The sequence below is a fragment of the Neofelis nebulosa genome, chromosome X (genome assembly GCF_028018385.1).
Source record: "Neofelis nebulosa isolate mNeoNeb1 chromosome X, mNeoNeb1.pri, whole genome shotgun sequence".
In the NCBI taxonomy this organism is placed as follows: domain Eukaryota; kingdom Metazoa; phylum Chordata; class Mammalia; order Carnivora; family Felidae; genus Neofelis; species Neofelis nebulosa.
The window spans coordinates 27,738,207-27,759,115 of record NC_080800.1 but is presented as its reverse complement, the minus strand read 5'-3'; the positions used below and the strand labels follow the sequence as shown (position 1 = coordinate 27,759,115).

General features: G+C 38.6%; 1 protein-coding gene across 18 annotated transcripts in view; it reads left to right on the top strand.

The window, feature by feature from the left end:
• The window catches only part of DMD (dystrophin), a 2,138,536-nt gene that overhangs the window by 1,310,674 nt on the left and 806,953 nt on the right, over nt 1-20,909 (top strand). For all 18 annotated transcript variants that reach the window (XM_058713880.1, XM_058713888.1, XM_058713887.1 and 15 more), the window contains one exon: nt 8,038-8,213. In XM_058713880.1, coding sequence (XP_058569863.1) covers nt 8,038-8,213 — 176 coding nt within the window. The remainder of the gene's footprint in view (nt 1-8,037; nt 8,214-20,909) is intronic.

Sequence of the window (20,909 nt, the reverse complement as noted above, 5' to 3'; positions counted from 1 at the left end):
AAACAGTTGTGTAGTCCATGAATGACTCACGGAGTGAAAACTTTTCATAAGCACGGCAAGAGCCAATAGGAAACTACAACTTTCCAAAGCCAATGAGATTGGACTTGTAATCGAGTATTTTCAGTTCTTAATTCCATTTACACGTCATCTTGCTTTAAAAAAAACAGTTATGTTGCTTTTTTTGTACACTCACTACACTTTTTACTCCACCAAATGTCTTTTGAATCAATATTCGGGTGGCTCCAAACTGATAAGACCTCTAGAAAGAAGGAATTTTAAAATGACCTGTGTCTCCTTTCAAGTTCTTCTGCCTCGGAGCAAGTATCTTCTGGTCACATGCCATATGTTTCATGATGAAATATGTCGCATGTTTTTACACGTACCCTAATAATTCTTTAGAGAGAAATTTATGGCTGAAGTCATATGTTCTCTTACCAGGATCTCTTATTAAGAGAGCAAGCGTGTTCTCTGTATTTAAGAGTCTGGGGTTTTTTTTTTTCATCTTTTTTCTTTGTTCTTTTCTTAAATCCCAAATATATATGAAATAATAGGGCAGTTGTTTTTCTCTGACTCATTTAACTTAGCATAATACCCTGTAGATACATGCATGTTGTGGCAAATGGCAAGAGCTCACTGCTTTTTTATGGCCGAGTAATATTCCATCGTATATATGTACCACATCTTCTTTATCCATTTATCTCTGGATAGATGCTTGCAAGAGAGGTGAGTGGTGGAAATGGGTGAAATAGATAATGGAGATTAATAGTATACTAAATCATAATGAGCATTAAGTAATATATAGAATTGCTGAATCCTTGTATTATACACCTGAACCTAATATAACACTGTATGTTAATTTTCCTTCAGTTTAAAAAAAAAAAGAGCAGATATGGTCATAGAGAAGAACCTCCTTTTGATCAGAGAAAGGTATATTTGTTTTCATAAAAACCTATGTAAATAGAGACAAAGGACAACTCTTAAATATTCCCAGCTAGTTCTCCTGAAGTTCTAATGAATGATTTAGAAGCCAAGAAGGATTGACTAAATCTGTGAACCTCAAGAGGCCTGTCATTGATTTTTAACTAAGTAAAACCTATTAACTTTGCAAAGTTGTGTGCTCTATAACAGTTTTCTTTAAAACAAGGACCACTAATTCAAATGCCTTCAGAGAGTAGAATGTATTCATGCCCCACCCAAACTTATTAAATTTCTAACGCCAAATCATGTCTGAGGATGGATTTAACTTGCAGTCTTTAATATCAGAGCCCCAAAGGCAGAGATTTAACATATGTACTTTTTTTTTTTTTCCTTTGGAATCTCCGCTTGAAATTAAGGAATGTATGTTTTGGGGATTTTCTGCCCAGGGCATTATTTCTTGGGAAAGAAAGAAAGAAAGAAAACAGAAAGCCTGAGGTAACCTTTCAAAGCATGTAGTACTTAAAGCACTTTGATGAATCCATTCGGTATCCACATTAATAGCACTGATAATGATGACTGTATATATCACTGATGTCGATGAGATAAACACATCCAAAGGAAATTTCATTGTAATTTGATATTAGGTAAATGTCCCATTAAAATAGATCGCTACTGTACATAATTTTCCTCTAGTTCATTGGCAGGACATTTGCTTTGGAATAGACTGGAAAGGAACAGTCTAATTCTAGTTTTAAAAGGAATTCTCGTTATTCTTTTATAGCCACCGTTATCAGGAGCAGTTAGGGAAGTGTACCTGTACCAACAAGCATGTCTAGAATCATACCACCCAGGAAAAAGAGAATATGAGATAAAATTTAACAGCCATCCCCTTCCTGCCTCCAATTCCTGCAACAAACTAACAAAAACATGCAGATGGTTCTAGCATTATCATTAGTCAGACATGATACATGTTTACTGAAATGCAGAATAAAATTAGACCGGGAGAAAGAATAGGATAAAAAGGTGCATTTTGTGTCTGGTGGATCATTTGTAAAGGTCGTTCCTCTTTGATTTGACTTACCTTGCAAATTAGTAATAAAAGGCCTGTAAGGTACTCAGGTAAAAGTTGAATCTGAGATACAGCTCAAACTTAGATTCATATTTTATGGTCAAAAGAAGAAAACATTATTTCACTATGACTTAATTATCAACTCTAAAGTCTCATAGAGACATAAAGGCTACCAATGAATGATGCTAAATAGAAATATTTAATAAATACATTTTGGAGAGGCACGTAGCTCTCTCTGGGCTCTTAACGGGTCCAGCAGAAGAGGGAACATTTAATCTGAGCATTACAGATGAATAATGACATTGCCCTGCAAAACTTGGGGGCATCTATATATAAGTAGAAAGTTACTCAGTTTCACTGGGAGTTGGAGCTAAGGTAGACAGTGGGAAACATCCGGCGAGCGGGGGAAAAGAGGGGAAAAGAGGCAGCAGAGGCCCTTTCGGCCTCACTAAGCTAGTGTTTGCACTTGATCTTGTAGTTAGTAAGTAGGCATCATTCTTGACATCCTCATTCGAGGTACCCAACCTGGGCCTTGCTTCTTGCCTCCTACGGCTTTCATTCTTTATTCAAAAATGGCCGTTTCTCTACACCACGCGTCTGTTTTTTCATTCCTTCTTAATAGGTACCATTTCTCTAGTCTTGCCTTTCCCTCTTTTAACTCCTGCATTTCCCAGATTTCAGCTATCTTTAAGTCCTTGTCCCTGTCATCATGAGATCTTCTCACAGGGGCATCAGGTCTTCCGCCAGGATGGCATCACCAGTCCACCAACGGGCTAGGTTGCACGTGTACTGTTGCTGAACCTCCTGTATGTTTTCGGTATTTGCCCATTCATGTCGCTTTCTTACAAAAATTCATCATCTGATACAAGGTGAAAGATATTGTCTGAAGCTTATTAAAACCCCTAAAAGCAGCGGTGACTATATACTCTAAGAATTAACATGAGAGGCAAACTCATTTAATTTATCTCTGAGAAAAGGACCTGAAACTGTTTTTCAGACTCTTGCTTGAATTCTAGGAACTGACAAAGAGAAAAAGCGGTCATGGTCTTAAGCAGGACAGGAAGAGTAAAGCAAGCAGGTAAAAGGTAATGCGTCATATTACTGTGAAATTGTGCAGTATAATTCTGTCCAGCCATTTCACAAGTGTTCATAACGATCATATTCTTACGTATTTTCACTTGACCAGTGAATGAACAGAGTCAATGATTAATCTGTCTCAAAGGAAATCTTGAGCAAAATTACAATTAAATCACAGAATTGCATTCTTGACACATCGATGTGTTCAATGAAAATTTGGTTTTCTTTCTTCTGTTTCCCTCGGTCTTGATCTTTTCTCCCAATCACTTTTTTATCTCTTCTGTTTTCCTATTCTGCCGAGTTTGTGATATTTTGCCAATTCTTTATCTCCTACGTAGCTTGTCCAATTTGTCATTGTACGATTTCCCGTAACTGCTTCATAGCTTATTCTTTGTTCTTTATTGGTCATATTTTATGTTCCATTTGTTGTGCTTTCATACAGTTTTGAATAGTTTGGCAAGCATACTTTTTTTTTTTAATTTATGCAATGTTTTCATATCAAATGTACTGGCTTCTTTTGCCTCGTATTCTTTCTTCTATAAAAATGTAGCAGTTCCTTCCTTATCTATAATTTCTCTTCCTTTCCCTCAATTGGACCAGACTTGAAGGACTTAAGTGTATATGTCATTTTCTATAATTTAGGAACATTTCTCAATTTAAAAAGCATACAAGAAGTTGGGGATAATGGCGGTAACTCTAAAGCATGTCTCTCCAGTTCACTTGCCCCTTCAACGTGTCTCTTGCCTACTCTCTCTTTAATAGTAAACCTATTTTGTACTCCTTTGTCCCCTTACCTCTAGAGATTCTGATTGAGTCACCTTACGGTGGAATTCTGGGCTTTTATGTTTTGAAAAAGTTCCCTCGGGAAGTCTGATACGGAATCCTTATTAAGAATGATGCTTTTAGGGGCGCCTGGGTGGCGCAGTCGGTTAAGCGTCCGACTTCAGCCGGGTCACTATCTCGCGGTCCGTGAGTTTGAGCCCCGCGTCGGGCTCTGGGCTGATGGCTCGGAGCCTGGAGCCTGTTTCCGATTCTGTGTCTCCCTCTCTCTCTGCCCCTCCCCCGTTCATGCTCTGTCTCTCTCTGTCCCAAAAAATAAATAAAAAACGTTGAAAAAAAAATTAAAAAAAAAAAAAAAAGAATGATGCTTTCATATCAGAATCAAAACACAATAAGCTTTCTAACTGTGATGAATAATCCAATAGATTTAATTATGATTTTCTTTCTGTCCCAAACTAAAACTAGATGTTAATTGCCAGAGAAATAGATAAGGATGCCTGTGACAACAGAACATTAGTATGATATCAAAGCTCGGAAATTTCGCTGGTAGTGAATAATTTAGTGCTTAAAATATTTAGAAGCTGTAGAATTAAAATTAATTTGTTTTTCCCTAAGTGAATAAAGTCGATTGAGGTTTTACATTTAATTTGTTAAATCAAATTTTATCTTCTTTGGGCTCAGAGGCTAACTGTAAACCAGCATGTACCGATTTTTACTTCCTGTTTCCATCCATTATCTGTCTTGGGCTTTATTACTGAAAACAGTCCTCCCGCAGCTCAGACCCTGTAAATACCTCTCCTGATTACAAAATCTTCTCACACAAATGCAACAGACTATTTAATGAGCTATTCTTTCACAAAATTAAAAAACCTGAAGGCTCTGATTTGGGACTCTATGTAAATGAGACTTACATCTGACAATTTTAAATTATTGCTTTATTCTTAGCTATTCAATTCTATCCCTTATCTGGGAAATAGAAACAGTAAAACCCTTGTTGATTCTACAATTGGGTTGTAAAAGTCACTGTAGCCATCAGCCATGGAGTAGAAGGGCCAAGATCAAAACTGCGTAGCAAGAGGGCTGAGATAAATTCCGAAGCAGCTTTACCTCATAGCGTTATAAGCCACCATCAGGAATTCTTTGATTGCTTAACCGAGATTCGGAAGGCATTTAGTCTATCATCTTACTACTCACTGTGGTGTTCCTGGACCGGGAGTATTGACATCCCTGCGAAGCTTGTCGGAAGTAGAGAATTCCAGGCCCTGCACGGGCCCACTGAACCAGAATCGGCAGCTTAACAAGTTCTCTAGGAGAGTCTCGTGCACTTGAAAGTCTGAGACATACTGCTAAGGCACACATCTAATAGGTATGCCACGCATTTTGTCAAAGTGTTACTAATACATAGGGACATTGGACACCACTGAAGGTACAAATGAGAGTCTTAATCTTTCTCCTCTGCTTCCCTGATTTCTGCCTTTTAGGCAAAACATTCCCGTTTCAGTAGTTGTACGTGATTGTCAGATCCATCCAGTTCCCAAATCCTGTAGATTCTGCCTTCACAGTGGATTAGGTTTATCCTTTACCTTCTAGTGCATCATCACAAGTCTAATTTTACCCAACTACCAGTCTCCCAGAATCCTGTCCTCGTATTTTATCTGCGTCCCTGTCTTAGCATTAGCCTCAACTCTGCCTCAGAATTACCCAGAAACACAGCTCTAGCTCGGACACTCCTGTACTTAAAACTGAAGTTATTTTCTGTTGCCATTCAAAGAATTGCAGACTCCTCAAGGAAAAACCAAGTCCTCTCTGCCTAGGCCCAAGATAGGCCCAGGACTGCCCCTCTCTCTGAACTCCTACTCTCATACAGTGACGCTAAGCCCAGATACATGGTCCTGATCAGATCGTGGAGACTGCACATCGTAGGCCTTGCCTTGTGCTTTCCCGTTGCCCCCCTGACCCTCCATGTTTCTCAAATATACCCATTCTTTACATTTCACGGTCTTCCAGAAGAATCTCCTCCTCACCCTTCCACCAAGACCTTCTCTCTTCTGGTACGTCTTTTATGAGACTCTTGCTTTCTCTATTGTATGTAGTACAACAAATTATCCTTCACAACTGTGTCTACCCTCATCAGCGAGATTAAATACTGACCACAACCTAGAATAATGTACTAACGTCTTTGAATCTCTAGGAGGCCCAACTATTGTATTAATACTAATGATACCATGGCAGTGATGAAGCCGAACATTTCCCTTCCTACTTTCCTCCCCCATTTCCTTCCTTTATAGATGCATTCATTCACTCAACAAGTACTCACTGAAACCTCCCATGTGCCAGCTGTTGTACTAAGCATTAGGGACACAATCATGAATCGGACACATTCTCTGACTTCCGTGAAAGGATGGTATAATAGGAATATAGGTATAATTTGTTACGAATGAGTGTATCTCTTACTAAGCAAGTAACAGTGAGTGTCGTGTGCGACACTGATATGAATGGGTAGTGAAGAGTGAGGTGTAAATAATGGTGCAAAAGCAACTAATTGCAAGCAAACATCACATGTTTACTAGAGCATATCTTATGTACATTTAAGAGAGTACGGGGCTGCCTGGATGGCTCAGTCAGTTGAGCGTCTGACTTCAGCTCAGGTCATGGTCTCACTGCTCGTGAGTTCGAGCCCCACGTCGGGGCTCTGTGCTAACAGCTCGGAGCCTGGAGCCTGCTTCAGAGTCTGCCCAGAGTCTGGTTTTTCTCTCTCTCTGCCCCTCCCCTGCTCACACTCTGTCTCTCTTTCACTCTCTAAAAAATAAATAAACATGAAACATTTTTTTTAAAAAAGAGAATATGGTGAGGAAAGCATATGAATACTTCCATAACTGCACTATTTTATATTCATTTGAGGCACCATATCCTTGGAATAATGGCCTTGTTGTCATTTTTGCTGATTTATTGAGTCTTTTAACTGTTCAAGTTATACTACCAGAAATTTTTGTATTCAAAATAATACAGAAAAGTAGAAAAAACGTTTTTTTGTGTGTGTGGAATAAAACTTAGGAAGATTTGACCCAGTCTCAGAAGACATGCATTCATTCATTTATTCCACAAGTGTGAACTCCGGTTTACTATGTCCTTGGTATTGGCTCAAAAGACAGGGAAATAGGGGTATTGTTAGATAATGTGGATCACATATTTCAGGAACATGTTCTGCATACTGACTTTCTGCTATCAGTATGTAAGGATTTTTGAGTTCTTTCGATGCAATCATGGTAGAGATCTCAAGTTCTCAGACTATTTCATTTTCTAACCTTCAGATTTAGTAATAGACTATTTTAATTGCCTCAAACATTCTGTAGGATCTTTTTCTTAAAGGTACAGTGCCATTTTTATGTAATGATAAAAAACATTTTGGTTTTAGGTATATCTGGTTGTACTAGTCTCCTCTCTAATGACACTCCTTTGCCGATACTCTTAAAATTTCATTCAGAGTAAAAAGTAGAAGATATTTAAGCTTGACACCATCAATGACTCATAAAAATGTTCTGGCGGCTATAGATTATTTTTAAATTTATCACTGTACCTTAGGGATTTTTTGATAGGCTGCCCCCAAAAGCAATTAATTCTCAGTTTTAGGTGGTTTTATAATGCAGAATACCTTGATGGAAACAGAATTTGAAATAAATTTCCTTTGAATGTAGCAATGAATTTGTGTTTAAATATCTCCAGAGGTTTTGTTTTTAAAACACTGTGCCTAAACTACGTGTGTTCTTTTTCACCTCTCCTATCGATAGTCATTAAGAAATCCAAATACTTTTTTCATGTTGAAATTTCACAACACTTCACAGACTGTTAAACATGGAACATCCTTGTGGGGACAAGAAATCGAATTTGCTCTTGAGAAGGTTTCCAACTAATTGATTTGTAGGACATTATAACATCGTCTAGCTGACAAGCTTTACAAATAGAAAAACTGGAGCTGAACTGAGAGGGTGCTTTTTTACTAACACATAAAAGGTGTCTTTCTGTCTTGTAGCCTTTGGATATAGGCATGTCAGTTTCACAGAGAAACTTTCACGTGGAGCTTTTTTCTTTCTTTCTCTCCCGGTAGAACTGCATGTGGTAGCACATTGTTAAATCTTTCTCAAACAAAAGGATGTAGGGCTTCATTTTTGTTTTGCCTTTTTGGTATCTTACAGGAACTCCAGGATGGCATTGGGCAGCGGCAAACTGTTGTCAGGATATTGAATGCAACTGGGGAAGAAATAATTCAACAGTCCTCAAAAACAGATGCCAGTATTTTACACGAAAAACTGGGAAGCCTGAATCTGCGGTGGCAGGAGGTCTGCAAACAGCTGGCAGAGAGAAAAAAGAGGTAGGACGACAGATAAAAATAGGAATTCTAAAATTTTAGCAGAGCTATTTAAGCTGTCTTCTAAAAAAGATTTTGTCAAAGATTGTAACCAGAGTGGGAGGCACCAAGGTTAAGAAGCGCCTCAACACTTAATCAGTAGCAATAATGATTTTTTTTTTCTTTTTCTCATATACTGAAACATGTAGCTGTTGCGAGTGAAATAAGCAGTACCTTCCTGCTATTTTAAACTTTCAAGTTCGCTGTAAATATCACTCACGGTTGGGGCGCCTGGGTGGCTCAGAAGGTTGAGCTTGTGACTTCAGCTCAGGTCATGGTCTCATGGTTTGTGAGTTCAAGCCCCACATCTGGCTCTGTGCTGACAGCTCAGAACCTGGGGCCTGCTTTGGATTCTGGGTCTCCCTCTTTCTCTCCTCCTCCCTGTTCATGCTCTGTCTCCCTGTCTCTCAAGCATAAACAAACATTTTTTAAACATTTAACAATAAATAAGTAAATAAATAAATATCACCCATGGTTGTTCAAATATGAATATTTTCAGTATATTCCAATCTTTTTTAATGTTAATTTATTGATTTATTTTTGAGAGAGAGAGAGAGACAGACAGACAGACAGACAGACAATGAATAGGGGAGGGGAACAGAGAAAGCAAGAGAGAATCCCAAGCAGGGTCAGCATGGAGGGCCACATGGGGCTCCAACCATGAACCATGGGATCCTGACTTGAGCCAGAATCAAGAGTTGGATACTTAACCGACTGAGCCACCCTGGTATATTCCAATCTTAACAAGCTGAGTTTTATTCATTTTAAAGAAGATGGAGAAAGGAAATTATAAATGACTGTTTTGTAGGAAAGAATGCTATCTGTCTACGCTTTTTAGCAGCTACGAATATGACTATGATGCTACAAACCAAGATAGTGATATTTACTTTTTAATTCCACTCCATTTGTTAGTACATGCTTGCAGAGAGACTTGGGCCACAGTAGTCAAACCCAAAGGGGAAAACAAAACCTCGGAAAGGTTATTGTTGAATTCAGTCACCTTTTAACTTTCTCTTGGAAGGTCCTGAAAGCACAGAAAAGCCAAATGTATGCTGCCACACTTGGAAGGCGTACATATTTTTATAAATGGGATTTTGTATTATGTTTCCAGTTGTTGATGTTAATGTTGCCTGTTTCATAAGGGAGGACTTGGCCTTTATTTACCAAATGAGACTATTGCTATGAACAATGAAAACTCAGTTCTGTTGCCAAGCTGTTGCTTCCTACCTATCATCTACATAATAGGTGGATTTTAATATTCAGAAAGCTAGGGCCACACTTTGATGAACGTCTTTGGTGAGGATGTATTAGAAAGGTTTCAGAATTAGGTCCATTGTCTTTGCCCACCTCCTCTTGGAGCCTTTGCTCCTTTTGCATAATTCAGGAAGTAGATAGAATTCATATTCCTCTGCAAAAGGGATGCATTAGTTGACCTACACACACACACACACACACACACACACACACACACAAATCTTGATAAAGTTTAAAAAGAATAGTACTGTCTAAAAACATGGTTATTTTATATTTTGGTTTAGAAAATATTATAATTTTTATATAGATGGCATAAAATAAAGTTCTAAGCTTTGTGGTTAAACTGCTTCCTTGGGAAAATCATATGCTTTTTCCCCACATTGAAATCTCTCTGTTATACACACTACTATACCATTACTTCACTGATACATTTATGGGAGGAGCAGCTTTAAACCTGTATAATATCATTTCGGAACTAAAGTCAGTCCAGTCTAAAATAAGATGTTAACAAATGAAAATATTAAGGAAAATTGAATAACATGCTCTAAAAATGAATAACTTGAATTCATACAGTAGATTGAATGGATTGGAAGATTATTTTTTATTATGTTTAAAGTATTGTTTCTCACTTTGTAGTGTCTGTAGCTCATGTATCATTTAAATATGTTAATATTTTTTCTGGTAACAAGTTTTTAAAAATTCAGTTGAAAAAATGATCTGTTACTGACTTCTAAATGAAAATCGGAACTTTTAAATAAAAATAGGGCAATATGCCCGTTACACCAAATAAGCTCTAAAATTGTAGATCCTTCTAAGTTTATAAGAAAGTAGTATATGCTGACTCTGTGGTGAAATATTACACAAATTGTAGGTTAATTACGGCTAGGGATTTGGCTGTAATTGGTTAGAAATCGTTCTCCCATTTAACCATTTTGACCTACATTAAATATTGCACTTTTGTGCTTTAAAAAGTCCAGATCAGCTTCCTGGAGTTTTTTTTTTTTAACTCAGCTTTTAAAGTTGTCTACTTCACGCTACATTTTAAAAATAAATGTTAGCATATTTAAATTTCCACTGAGATCAATTTTGCGGCATACTTCCTGAGGATTTTTGTATCGTTTAAATTTTATGAAATGTAAAAAAGTAATAATATAGAAGTGCCTTTTCTACCAATACACTGACAACTATTTCCAAGCACCCAGTAGCAAATAAAGTAAAAAAAAGTAAAAAAAAAAAATTTATAAAGAATACGTTAACCTAACAATTGTGGGAGAGTTGTACTCATGAAGCTATTATTAATCAGTGGCATGCTTTCAGTACAGTCCAAGCAGAAGTTAGCAGGAAATGGAAGTTAGGTATTGCACAGGTGAAAAATAAGATGACTATTCAAGTTCACAATGGCATTCTTAGTTTGCAATGGGCTTTTAAACGCAGCTGTTGGACATATTTCATGTTGCCTAGTTCAGGTACCCATATGAAAGAAAGTATACAATTTAAGCAAAAAAAAAAAAAGTCTGCAAAAACTATCTGGAGCCTTAGAGCTACATAATTTTAAACCCTTCTCTTGAAAATGCAAGATATCAGAAATACGAGCAGAAAATTCCCAGAACAAATTCACATATCAGTGGACATCCATTGAGGTTAGTGTATATTGGAATTAAATGAAGTATAGAATACAGTCAATTAAGTGTACAATTTAAGATAGAAAATTCACTGTTGCCTCGATTATGTAGCAGAGGAACTGGATAACATCTATAGGTTTAAGCTGGAGAATATAATGAGTTTAACGATGGCTTAACCACCAAAGTGGTCTTTGTAAATGAAGAAGACGCAAATGTAGATTTATCAGCCATAAAGGAAGTCATAGGTTATAACAAAGCAAACCTATATATGAAGATTCTCAAGCCCAGGTCCAAGGGTAGAATTCAAGGGGTGCCATGAGCTTGAATGGGAAAAATAAATACCTCTTTGTTTTTGCTAACCTGTAATGGAAATTGAGCGTTCCCTTCCATTTTGAAGGAAGGTAACAAACCAGAGTAATACTAGCAGCACCTGTGAGATCACAGGTGTTTTTTTAATATTTCAGTAGCGCTGTTATAGATGTCTCAAAGTATTGTTCATGGTTATCACTCTCCATAGCTACACTAGTTATCATATCTTCCACAAGATCTTATGAATGTGTTAATAAGAAACAAGCCCAAGTATTGCTATATCACAATTTTTTTTCTAATAGTTTTATAGCTATATTTCAGTACAACTGACTTTCTTCAGAGTTCTGGGTGTGTTATATTCTGGACTTCAAACGTTATTCTGAGAAGACTCCCAGGCTTCACCAGATTGCCAGAAGGGTCCATGGCATAGGCAAAAAAAAAAAAAAAAAAAAAAAAAAAAGGATCTTATCTGTATCTAGCCAGCTGTTTATCTGCCCAGACCTCATTATCCTGTACTGTGGTTTCAGTCCTTTTGATGGTGGAGTCACTACCGTCATACACTTTATTTTTTTCCGGAATATTCCAGGAGATGTACCAGTCAAGGGAATGTGGGTAGGCAGGCCTTTAAACAATGGATAGCTGACAACATAAGGAAATCCATTTCACTTAGAATAATACCAGTTGATAGAAGATGGAATGGAAGAGGGCTGCAAGGTGATGGGAAGTAGAATTTCTAAATGGAGGACTCTCTGAATCATAATCCATAGCAAAAAAAATGACCTCAAGAATTTCTCTCTCTTTTCCCTGTGGACAAATATGGTATTTTTTCCACCATTGTAGAGATAAGGCAATTATTGTTCTAACAAATACTGAGGAATCAGAGTTTAATTTAAATATCACCTGATGGAACACATTGCCTGAAATCTTTGTTTTTCCAACTTTTTAATGAAAAATTAGAAGCATATAGAAAAATAGAAAAAAAAAAGTAGCATAAGGAATACCCATATACCCTCCTCTCCTTCTCCTAAATCCCTAGATTCAGGAGCTAACATCTTGCCATATATGTTTTTTTTCTCTGTCTCCCTACCTCCCATATATGTGCCTTTATTTAATGTAGGGAATCTCTCTCTCTCTCTCTCTCTCTCTCTCTCTCTCTCTCTCTCATACACACAAACACTTTTTTTGTTTTTGTTTTGACGTTTGTAAGTTATAAACCCCCTTATACTGGACCCCTAGATACTTCACTATGCATTTCCTTAGAATAATGGCATGCCATCTTGCTCATCATGCTCAAGAAAATTAAAAATGCCATATTATCCTGCCCATAACCAAATTGACCCACTGGTTCAAAAATGTCTTTCGTATCATTCTTTGAGGTTTTTTTTCATACCAGTGTCCCATGATGTTTTATGTATTGCATTTGGTTTTTTAAGAGAGGGGAAAAAACTTTTTCTTCTACCCTCTTGGTTTCAGTGTCTGGAAACTCCAAGTTAAATTGACAAAAGACACATTAATAGGAGAAAAGGCATGCAAATTTTATTTGATGGTAGTGTTTTAATGTGGCATGAAGGGCTTCATAGGAAAGAACTGAAAATGCCAAAGAAGTGGTAGGCCTAAGAGTTATATACCGTTTTAACAAAGAGTGATCAAATTGTAGCAAGGTGACGAGACAAAGGAAAGGCGTGTGGTTTTCTAGGGGGGATAGATTGCAGGAAGTCAAATATATGGGGAAACTAATGCAAGATAAGGATATTTCAGTAGTAAGTAGATTCAAGTCAGTGCTGCAGACTCCAGTGATAAAAAGTCTTCTGCTCTTCCTGGTCCAGAAAGAGGAGGGAGAGTACCTTTGTGAAGGCCAGGGTATGCCCTGCCTTCAGACAGAAATACACAGGTTGGAGAGCTTTTCCTGTCTCTGCTGTTTCTCAGTTGCCTTCAGCCCCAAATAATCCTTACTCCAAAGTGACATATTGTGATTTCTTTCTTTTTACTGATATTAACATTTGGAAGAATTTTGTACAATATTGTCAAAAACAAAAAACTCACCTTTCTGCATTTATCTGATTTTTTCCCCTTCGTTGTGTGATTTAACTTGTTCTCTAGTCTCTGTATTTCTTTTAAACTGGAAGTTGGTCTAGATGAGACTTGAAAAGATGCAAGTCAAATGTTTTTGGCAAGAATACTTCTTAAGAATACTTCCTAAAAGAGGGAATGTACTTCAGACCCCATCGGGAGGTCATGGTATGAGGTAGTTCCCACTTGTAATGCTGCTAAGTTTGATTACTTGGTTTAGATGGTGACCATCAGATCCTGAACTGTCAAGTGTCATCTTTTTAAATTAGTAAGTCATCTAATGGCTTCAATATCCTTTGATGGTCCTTCCCTAAGTCGTTACGTTAGGGTTGCATAATGGTGATTTTTCTGAATTCTGACATGATCCTACCAACTGATTTCTTCAATTTAAAAAGAAAAGCTTTCGTTTTTTCCCCTTGATGTCAGTACGGATTTATGGATTCTTATTTATTCAATATGTTACAGTGAGTTACAGTTATTCCTCTTGTTGATGTTCTCACTGTTACTAAATCTGACCAGTGGGAGCTTGTCCAAGGTTCTGGCTTTAATGTTTCCAAGCTCACCTTGTACTTTCCCTGCCCCAGGTTTGGAATCCACCAGTTGTCTAAGAGCCTCTGGTTTCTTTCGGTGGGGAATGGTATATCGAAACCGAAATGTGGGCAGTAACCCTTTCTGAAAGGAAGACGGGCAGTTTTCTGGCATGCAGTCCTAGGGGGAAATGTTTTCACACTGCTTTCAAAAGGACACAAAAATCCCTTTCAGTTCTGCGTCAAAGTTCAGAATAAGGCTAGTTGTACTTAAAAGGCCTTATTGTGAAAACTAGGGCTTCACTTTTTGTCATGTAAAATCTGTAACTTCTTACTCATTTCAATGCTCCTACTTCTGATATTTTGAACCCAAGTTTACCTGCATATAATCTATGCCAGTTTGCCAAGCAAATTAATGGCGTAAATAAGCTAATGGGAGGCATTCCTAAATGTACTTAAGGGAAGAAATTGTTTTTTAAAGACCTGAGTTCATTGTTTGCATGCAAATGGAGGCTGTTAATTAGAAATGAGCCTTATCTAATTCATTAAAGTAGGCCTAGTAGGACCTCTTCTTGAAAATCTCTATTAGTAATTCATATCACTCTATGCAGTCTTTGTGAGACAACTGTTTTCTCTTCGTTCGTCTTGGATTTTGTCTCCTGACTAATTCAGGCTCCCCTGACCGAAGTAGCCTTCAGTAGAGTACCTTATTTCCTACAAAACGAAACCCCAACATTTTAATAAGATTCAGAAATCTCTTTACAGTGCATCCTATCTCTTCAGTGGACTCAGCATGCGTGTGTGACACCAGTGCTGAAAGCCTTCTCACAAATTCACACTCTGCCCCCCCGGGATCTTGTCAGCCCTAACTCCAGTCTGTTTGCTCTCTTCTTGAACTTCCCTGGTTTCTCACCACCAGTTTTGATCCTGGCTCACTGCTGAGTCAGCCAGGAGTTTGCGGACTGAGTGCCCACGGGCAGAATCCGGCTTGGAAAGTGTGCAGTGTCTTTACACAGGCATTGTTTTTGAAATAATTGCGAACATTTAAACATTGAGAGGCTTCGTATCTTCTAGAAAACAAGGACTCCTATCTCCTTTTGAAAGCTAGATCTGGCTTTTAGGCGCTCATCCCCACATTCTCTCAAGGCACAGTCAACTGCATCTGAGTAAGAGATGTTTCAGACTTGCTACTCAAAATGTGGACATCACCTGGGAGGGCTACGAAACGCAGGATCTGATAAATCATGGTCAGCATTTTAATAAGATTCCCATGCGACTGACATGCGCATTAAAGTTTGAGAAGCACTTGTTTGGGTAAACAGGCCTACTCTTCAGTTCGCAGCGCCTGTCCCGCCTCAGTCGTTTACATTAACTGCTTTCCCATAGACATTTGACTTTATAATACTTCGTATAGATGCTTATATAATGGTGGCAGTGGTGACAGCACTTAATGTTGCCAGATGTCGTTCCCAGTGTTTGACGTAGCTCCAGTAATCTTTTTTTTTTTTTTTCAACATTTTTAATTTATTTTGGGACAGAGAGAGACAGAGCATGAACGGGGGAGGGGCAGAGAGAGAGGGAGACACAGAATCGGAAACAGGCTCCAGGCTCCGAGCCATCAGCCCAGAGCCTGACGCGGGGCTCGAACTCACGGACCGTGAGATCGTGACCTGGTTGAAGTCGGACGCTTAACCGACTGCGCCACCCAGGCGCCCCTCCAGTAATCTTCATTAACGACTCTGATATCCGTCTTTACAGAAGGGCAATTGGGGCACAGATTGTTTTAGCTCTGGCCTTGAGTATTCTCTAAGATACACTTCCAGCGTTTGCCCACCCACCCCTCACTGAGCAAGCCCATTCCCTTAACTGGCCACGCTTTGCTGCAAGGGAATAGGACACAGAATCTGTTCTGACCTATCTTTCCAAACATGTTATCCATCATACTCATTATTTGCCGCTTGTGGCTCATGCATAAAATGACCTGAACTTTCTTGTCCTTCAGCTTTTGCAAAAACCATTTACTTTCTGAGATTGAACTGTTTTTCTCATAATCTTCTCTCAAAATCCTACTCATCTTCCAGAACCCACTGTCAGTGCAGTTTCCTCAAGGAGTGTTACCTCCTGTCCTCAAGCAGAAGCAATCTGTTCTCTTAAGTTCTTCTTGCTCCTTTTTATAACACATTAGATTTTGTGTGTCTGTCATGTAACATACCCACATGTGTTTCATCTTACTTGGCAAGATTGAAAGCTTCATGAGGGCAAGACAGTACCTTAATCTCCTCTCTAGAGCCCACCGCGCTTAGTGGAACATCTAGTACATTGTTGATAACCAGAAGACATTTTCTCAATTTAAATTGTAAGATTTCTGTATTCACATTGAAATTAAACGAGGATTATAAATCTCTACGCTTGACATTGTGACATAGTTTAAAAATAGATGCACAGAGCCAGAATCATTTTTTACATGTTTTTATAATGTTAGCACATTTCCGGGGCTCATCTTTAGCTCTGGAAATTGGACTTGATCAATTCTAATCTGAAAGAAGTTGGGATAATAACTCATGTCTTAGGTATTCTCCAGAATTTCAACCTCTTAAGAGATAGATGACTTCAACTTCCGAAGCATTTACATCAAAAAGAAGCTCTTTGATTCAAATAGTTTGTGCATTTGTTTGGATCATTTTTGCTGTATCACAACCAATAAATTCTAGGTGAAATTGTAAGAAATTAGCCTTGAAACTGGGTATTTTGTTTTCATCCAATGTAAAAGCACAAGATGTTTTTCTTGCAATCCATATCATCAAAAAGCTATTTTTTAGACCGATCCAAGAGGATCATACAGATATCATTATCCACAGGTGTCTATGGAAAGTCTGGTCTCTTCCCATCTGTTCTCTGATGACTCTTGAAAAGCTTTCAAGGGCATTCATAATTCTTCATCAAAAGACTATGAAAAATTAGCTTCATAGTTAATCTTTTTGTGTCATATTTTATTCTTTACGACTTGGCAAATGCTAGTGAAACTGACTAGCTGGAGCCAAACATGCTGTCGCATTGGCTGGTACTGACACCGTCACTCTCTAAAGATGCACACGTGGACGTGCTTTATTCGTGGCCTTCTATGAACTTGTGTGGGCCTGGGGAGGTAGGAGGCAGAATTTGGTATGGAGGACCATCTCTCGGATGGGCCTTGAGGGATCCCAGGAGTCAAATGAAGAATGGAGGGATGGACATGCCAGAGAGAAAACGTGACGTGGGTGAAATCAATGCAACGAGAAATAGTGGGCTACATTGAAGGACTTCATATGGTTTAGAATACAGAAGCTCTCTTAAGTCCCAATTTAAATGTACGCATCTAATCATCCTGGGCTCTTCATTCTATATGTAAAATCAACTGCCCAATTTTTATTCCAAAGTGAATGCTAGATATTAGTAACCTCTATATGTTCTTGAAAGTTTTTCGAGTAGCCTTATTGGAAGCATGTACCTTGCCCCCCATAACTTGAGAATAACATTTCCAGGAGCCAACTGTGTGTTGTTCTCAACGTGTTTAATACAAGTTATTCTTGCTTTTATAATTTTTCTTATTTAATTAAATATTATGCAAACTATTGAAATAGGAATGCAAAGAGAAAGAATTTTGGTTTCTGTGAAAACTAAGTCACGTGCTTTGAAAGACTTGATCAAGATGACCAGGAAAAAAATGCTGTTCAATTAGATATAGATGAGGAAAGCATTTAAGATTGGGGGTAGAGGGTAGAAATCACAAAAGTCGGGAAGAATTGTACATTTAGATACTTTCTAATCTCTCTAAGTCTTACTCTGAAGAAACCCAAACTGAAAGTCATAGACGATAAAATGTGGGAGTGTTTTGTGCAAGAAAGAATGTGCTGAACTTGGGTTCCGTGCTGAACTTGATCCTTACTTCAGGAAAAGGCTTAGACCCCATACCAAATGAGTGCTCAGATGAACGTGTTCTAAGAGAAAAGGAAATGTTGAAATATTCGTAAACAACCTTACCTGGTCTGTCCAATTTAATTTTTCCCCCCAAAACTACCTGTACAGTAATCATAATCAAGTTTAATAAGAGGGTCTCTGTTGTGTGTCTAAAGTACAAAGTATGGTGTGATGTGAGTAGTCAAGATGGAGCAAGTCATAGAAGATTTGGTATCTCAAACCTTTTTCTGGGGTGGCTTAGAAGGGCCTCGGTAGGTTTCAAACAGCCAAGATCTGGAACCACATAGGTCCCTATGATAGTTGAGCTCAGGGTGAAATGAAGAGGGTGAGGCCGGCAGCAGGGTGACTCAGGTTAATTTCGTGGTCTTGGAAATTAAGGATGCGAAATGTCTGAGCAGAATAAAAGTCATAAAGACATGACAGATTTAAGATACTCAGTGGATGAAAACAAAATAACTTGGTAATTGACCAGATGAGATGGGGGTGATGAAGGGAGGGCTCTAGGGTGACCCCTTATCCACACGCCTAGGGCTTGGGGAACTGGCTGAATTGAATGCATTAGCTACGATGGGAAAGACAAGGGTGAGAACCCAGACAGCAAAAGGGATGCAAATCGGACATACAGACTTCAACTTGGGGTGTGATGGGTTTGAGGAGCCTGCGGAACATCCAAAATAATGTGTCCAGAGAACATGTATTTGGATGTATGAGTCTGAACATCAGGAGGAAGACAACGTCGCTGAACGCACTGAGCCTTTTTTTTTCTTTTCCTCAATGGAGAGGTGATAGCAATTCCCAGTGAACAAACTCGATGAGATCCCTGTATTAGTTCACTGACTTAGTAGCTGGTAAACAAAACAGCTTCCAGGATGCATATTAATAAGTGATACTGTGGAGAAGGACTTCAGGTATCATGAAGCCAGATGAGGACTAGTGGTAGCTAATGAACTGAGGTAATATATGTGATCTCCACGGGACACAGAATATTCCCCCTTAACTGTCATAGATCAGAAGGGTTGGTGAACCAAATTTTGGGAATATGTCACGAAAACCCATTGATTACAACAGGCAGGAAAATAAGCTCAAAGTTCCCATCTTCCTGATTACAGATCAGAAATGTCCCCATGATCCTATATATGTATGGGACACCCCCGGTGAAAGAGAGGATGTCTACAAGCATATTTAAAGCATGGATACAGTGTCCAGTGAAATGTGAACGGTCGCTATCTAGACAGATGGTACGGGAGACACTGGAACCTGAGAAATCAGCACAAAGCAGAGCCGGCCTCCTTGAGGTCCTGTAAATTCACTCTCCCTTTAAGGTTATCGCTATCTAAAATTTGTCTCTTGTCCATCTGTATAGCAGCTACACCTGGGAGCCCCCACTTTCTGAAAACAGGGCAGGGGCATCTTGCATTCTTTTCATTTTCCTTGTTGCTGAGGGAACTTGTATTGTCTACCTTCAGAGGCTAGCCTGTGAGGCATAGGTGTATGACAAGCAATCATTTCCAAAGTGCTTTTTTGTTAGAATTACAAGCCTTCATACTACTAAAAAGAAACACAGTAATAGGAGTTAAGATTTTTTTTTTCTCTACTATAACAAATATGTTTCTAACACCCCTTTCTATAATGGAAAACACCCCGGGGCACCTGGGTGGTTCAGTCGGTTGAACGTCTCACTCTTGGTTTCAGCTCAGGCCATGATCTCATGGTCCATGAGTTCAAGCCCCACATTGGGCTCTGCACTAACAGCGCGGAGCCTGCTTGGGATTCTCTCTCTCCCTCTTTCTCTGCCCCTCCCCTGCACATGCTCTCTCTCTGTCTCTCTCTCTCTCTCAATATATATAAATAAGCATTTTTAAAAAATAAATAAAAAATAAAATAAAATGGGAAACACCCTACATGTGTGAGCTGCTAATCAAATAATTTTTCACTTCCTATTATAATGGAGAATGTATAACTATCTCCTTGTTTTTAGTAGAAGGCCTTATCTCTTATTTCACAGGAAGCTGGCCCCCATTGATTATTCTCTGACCCCCAAATGCACACAAGCCTAAGCGTATCCTCATCCTATCTCTCCTGTCTTCCTACCCCTGACCAAGTAAACATTTTTAGCTCCCAGATTAAAAAATAAATTACAAATATTCCTTTCATAATGTTCTCCACTGTGCCTGTCAGAGTTCTTAGCTGTGAATAACAGAATCCAGCCCTGCTTCATATAAGCAGAAGTCAACTTTATAAGAAGGATAAAGACTTGCTCCCATTGCCAAGGAGTAGAGTAGAACACCAACTCAAAAATGGGAAGAAACCAAAGGAGAAGTTCAGTTTCAGGAACTATACAGCCCAAGTCACACCTTGAGACTGCATGCTCTCAGAGACCACACCAGCTCTGCAGATGGGGTGAAGAATCCCGTTGGTACTGAAAATAATTAGAAATGGGACCTTGGAGTTGTCACTCGTTCCAGATTCACAAGCTGAACTTCCTCCCTTTGATTCCATACTGGTCTTGGAATTCCCCTCACATATGCAGGGTATGCAGATTCCGAGCAACCAGAGGTGAGAAGGGTCTCTTGCTTCGCTTTCCTAGTTATTATTCCCATTTAAATTCTTCTGTTCATAGTCACTAATGTTAAAATTGCATGTTCTCTATTATCTTATGTGGGTTGTTTGATTTTTTTTGTCTTAGTCTCCACCAGTACTCTGGAAATACCTTTGCCAAGACCATCAGTGATCTCTTATAGTTAAAGCCCCTGGACAGATCTCAGTCCTCGTGTAGGCCACCTGGCATTAACTGATCACTTTCTATCTTAGCACTTTGTCCTACCTTGCCTTCTGTGTCATTAATTTCATCTGATTTTATTCCTACATTTCTTCATAATTCCCTTTTTAATTGCATTCCTTTCACCTGACCCTTAAGTCCT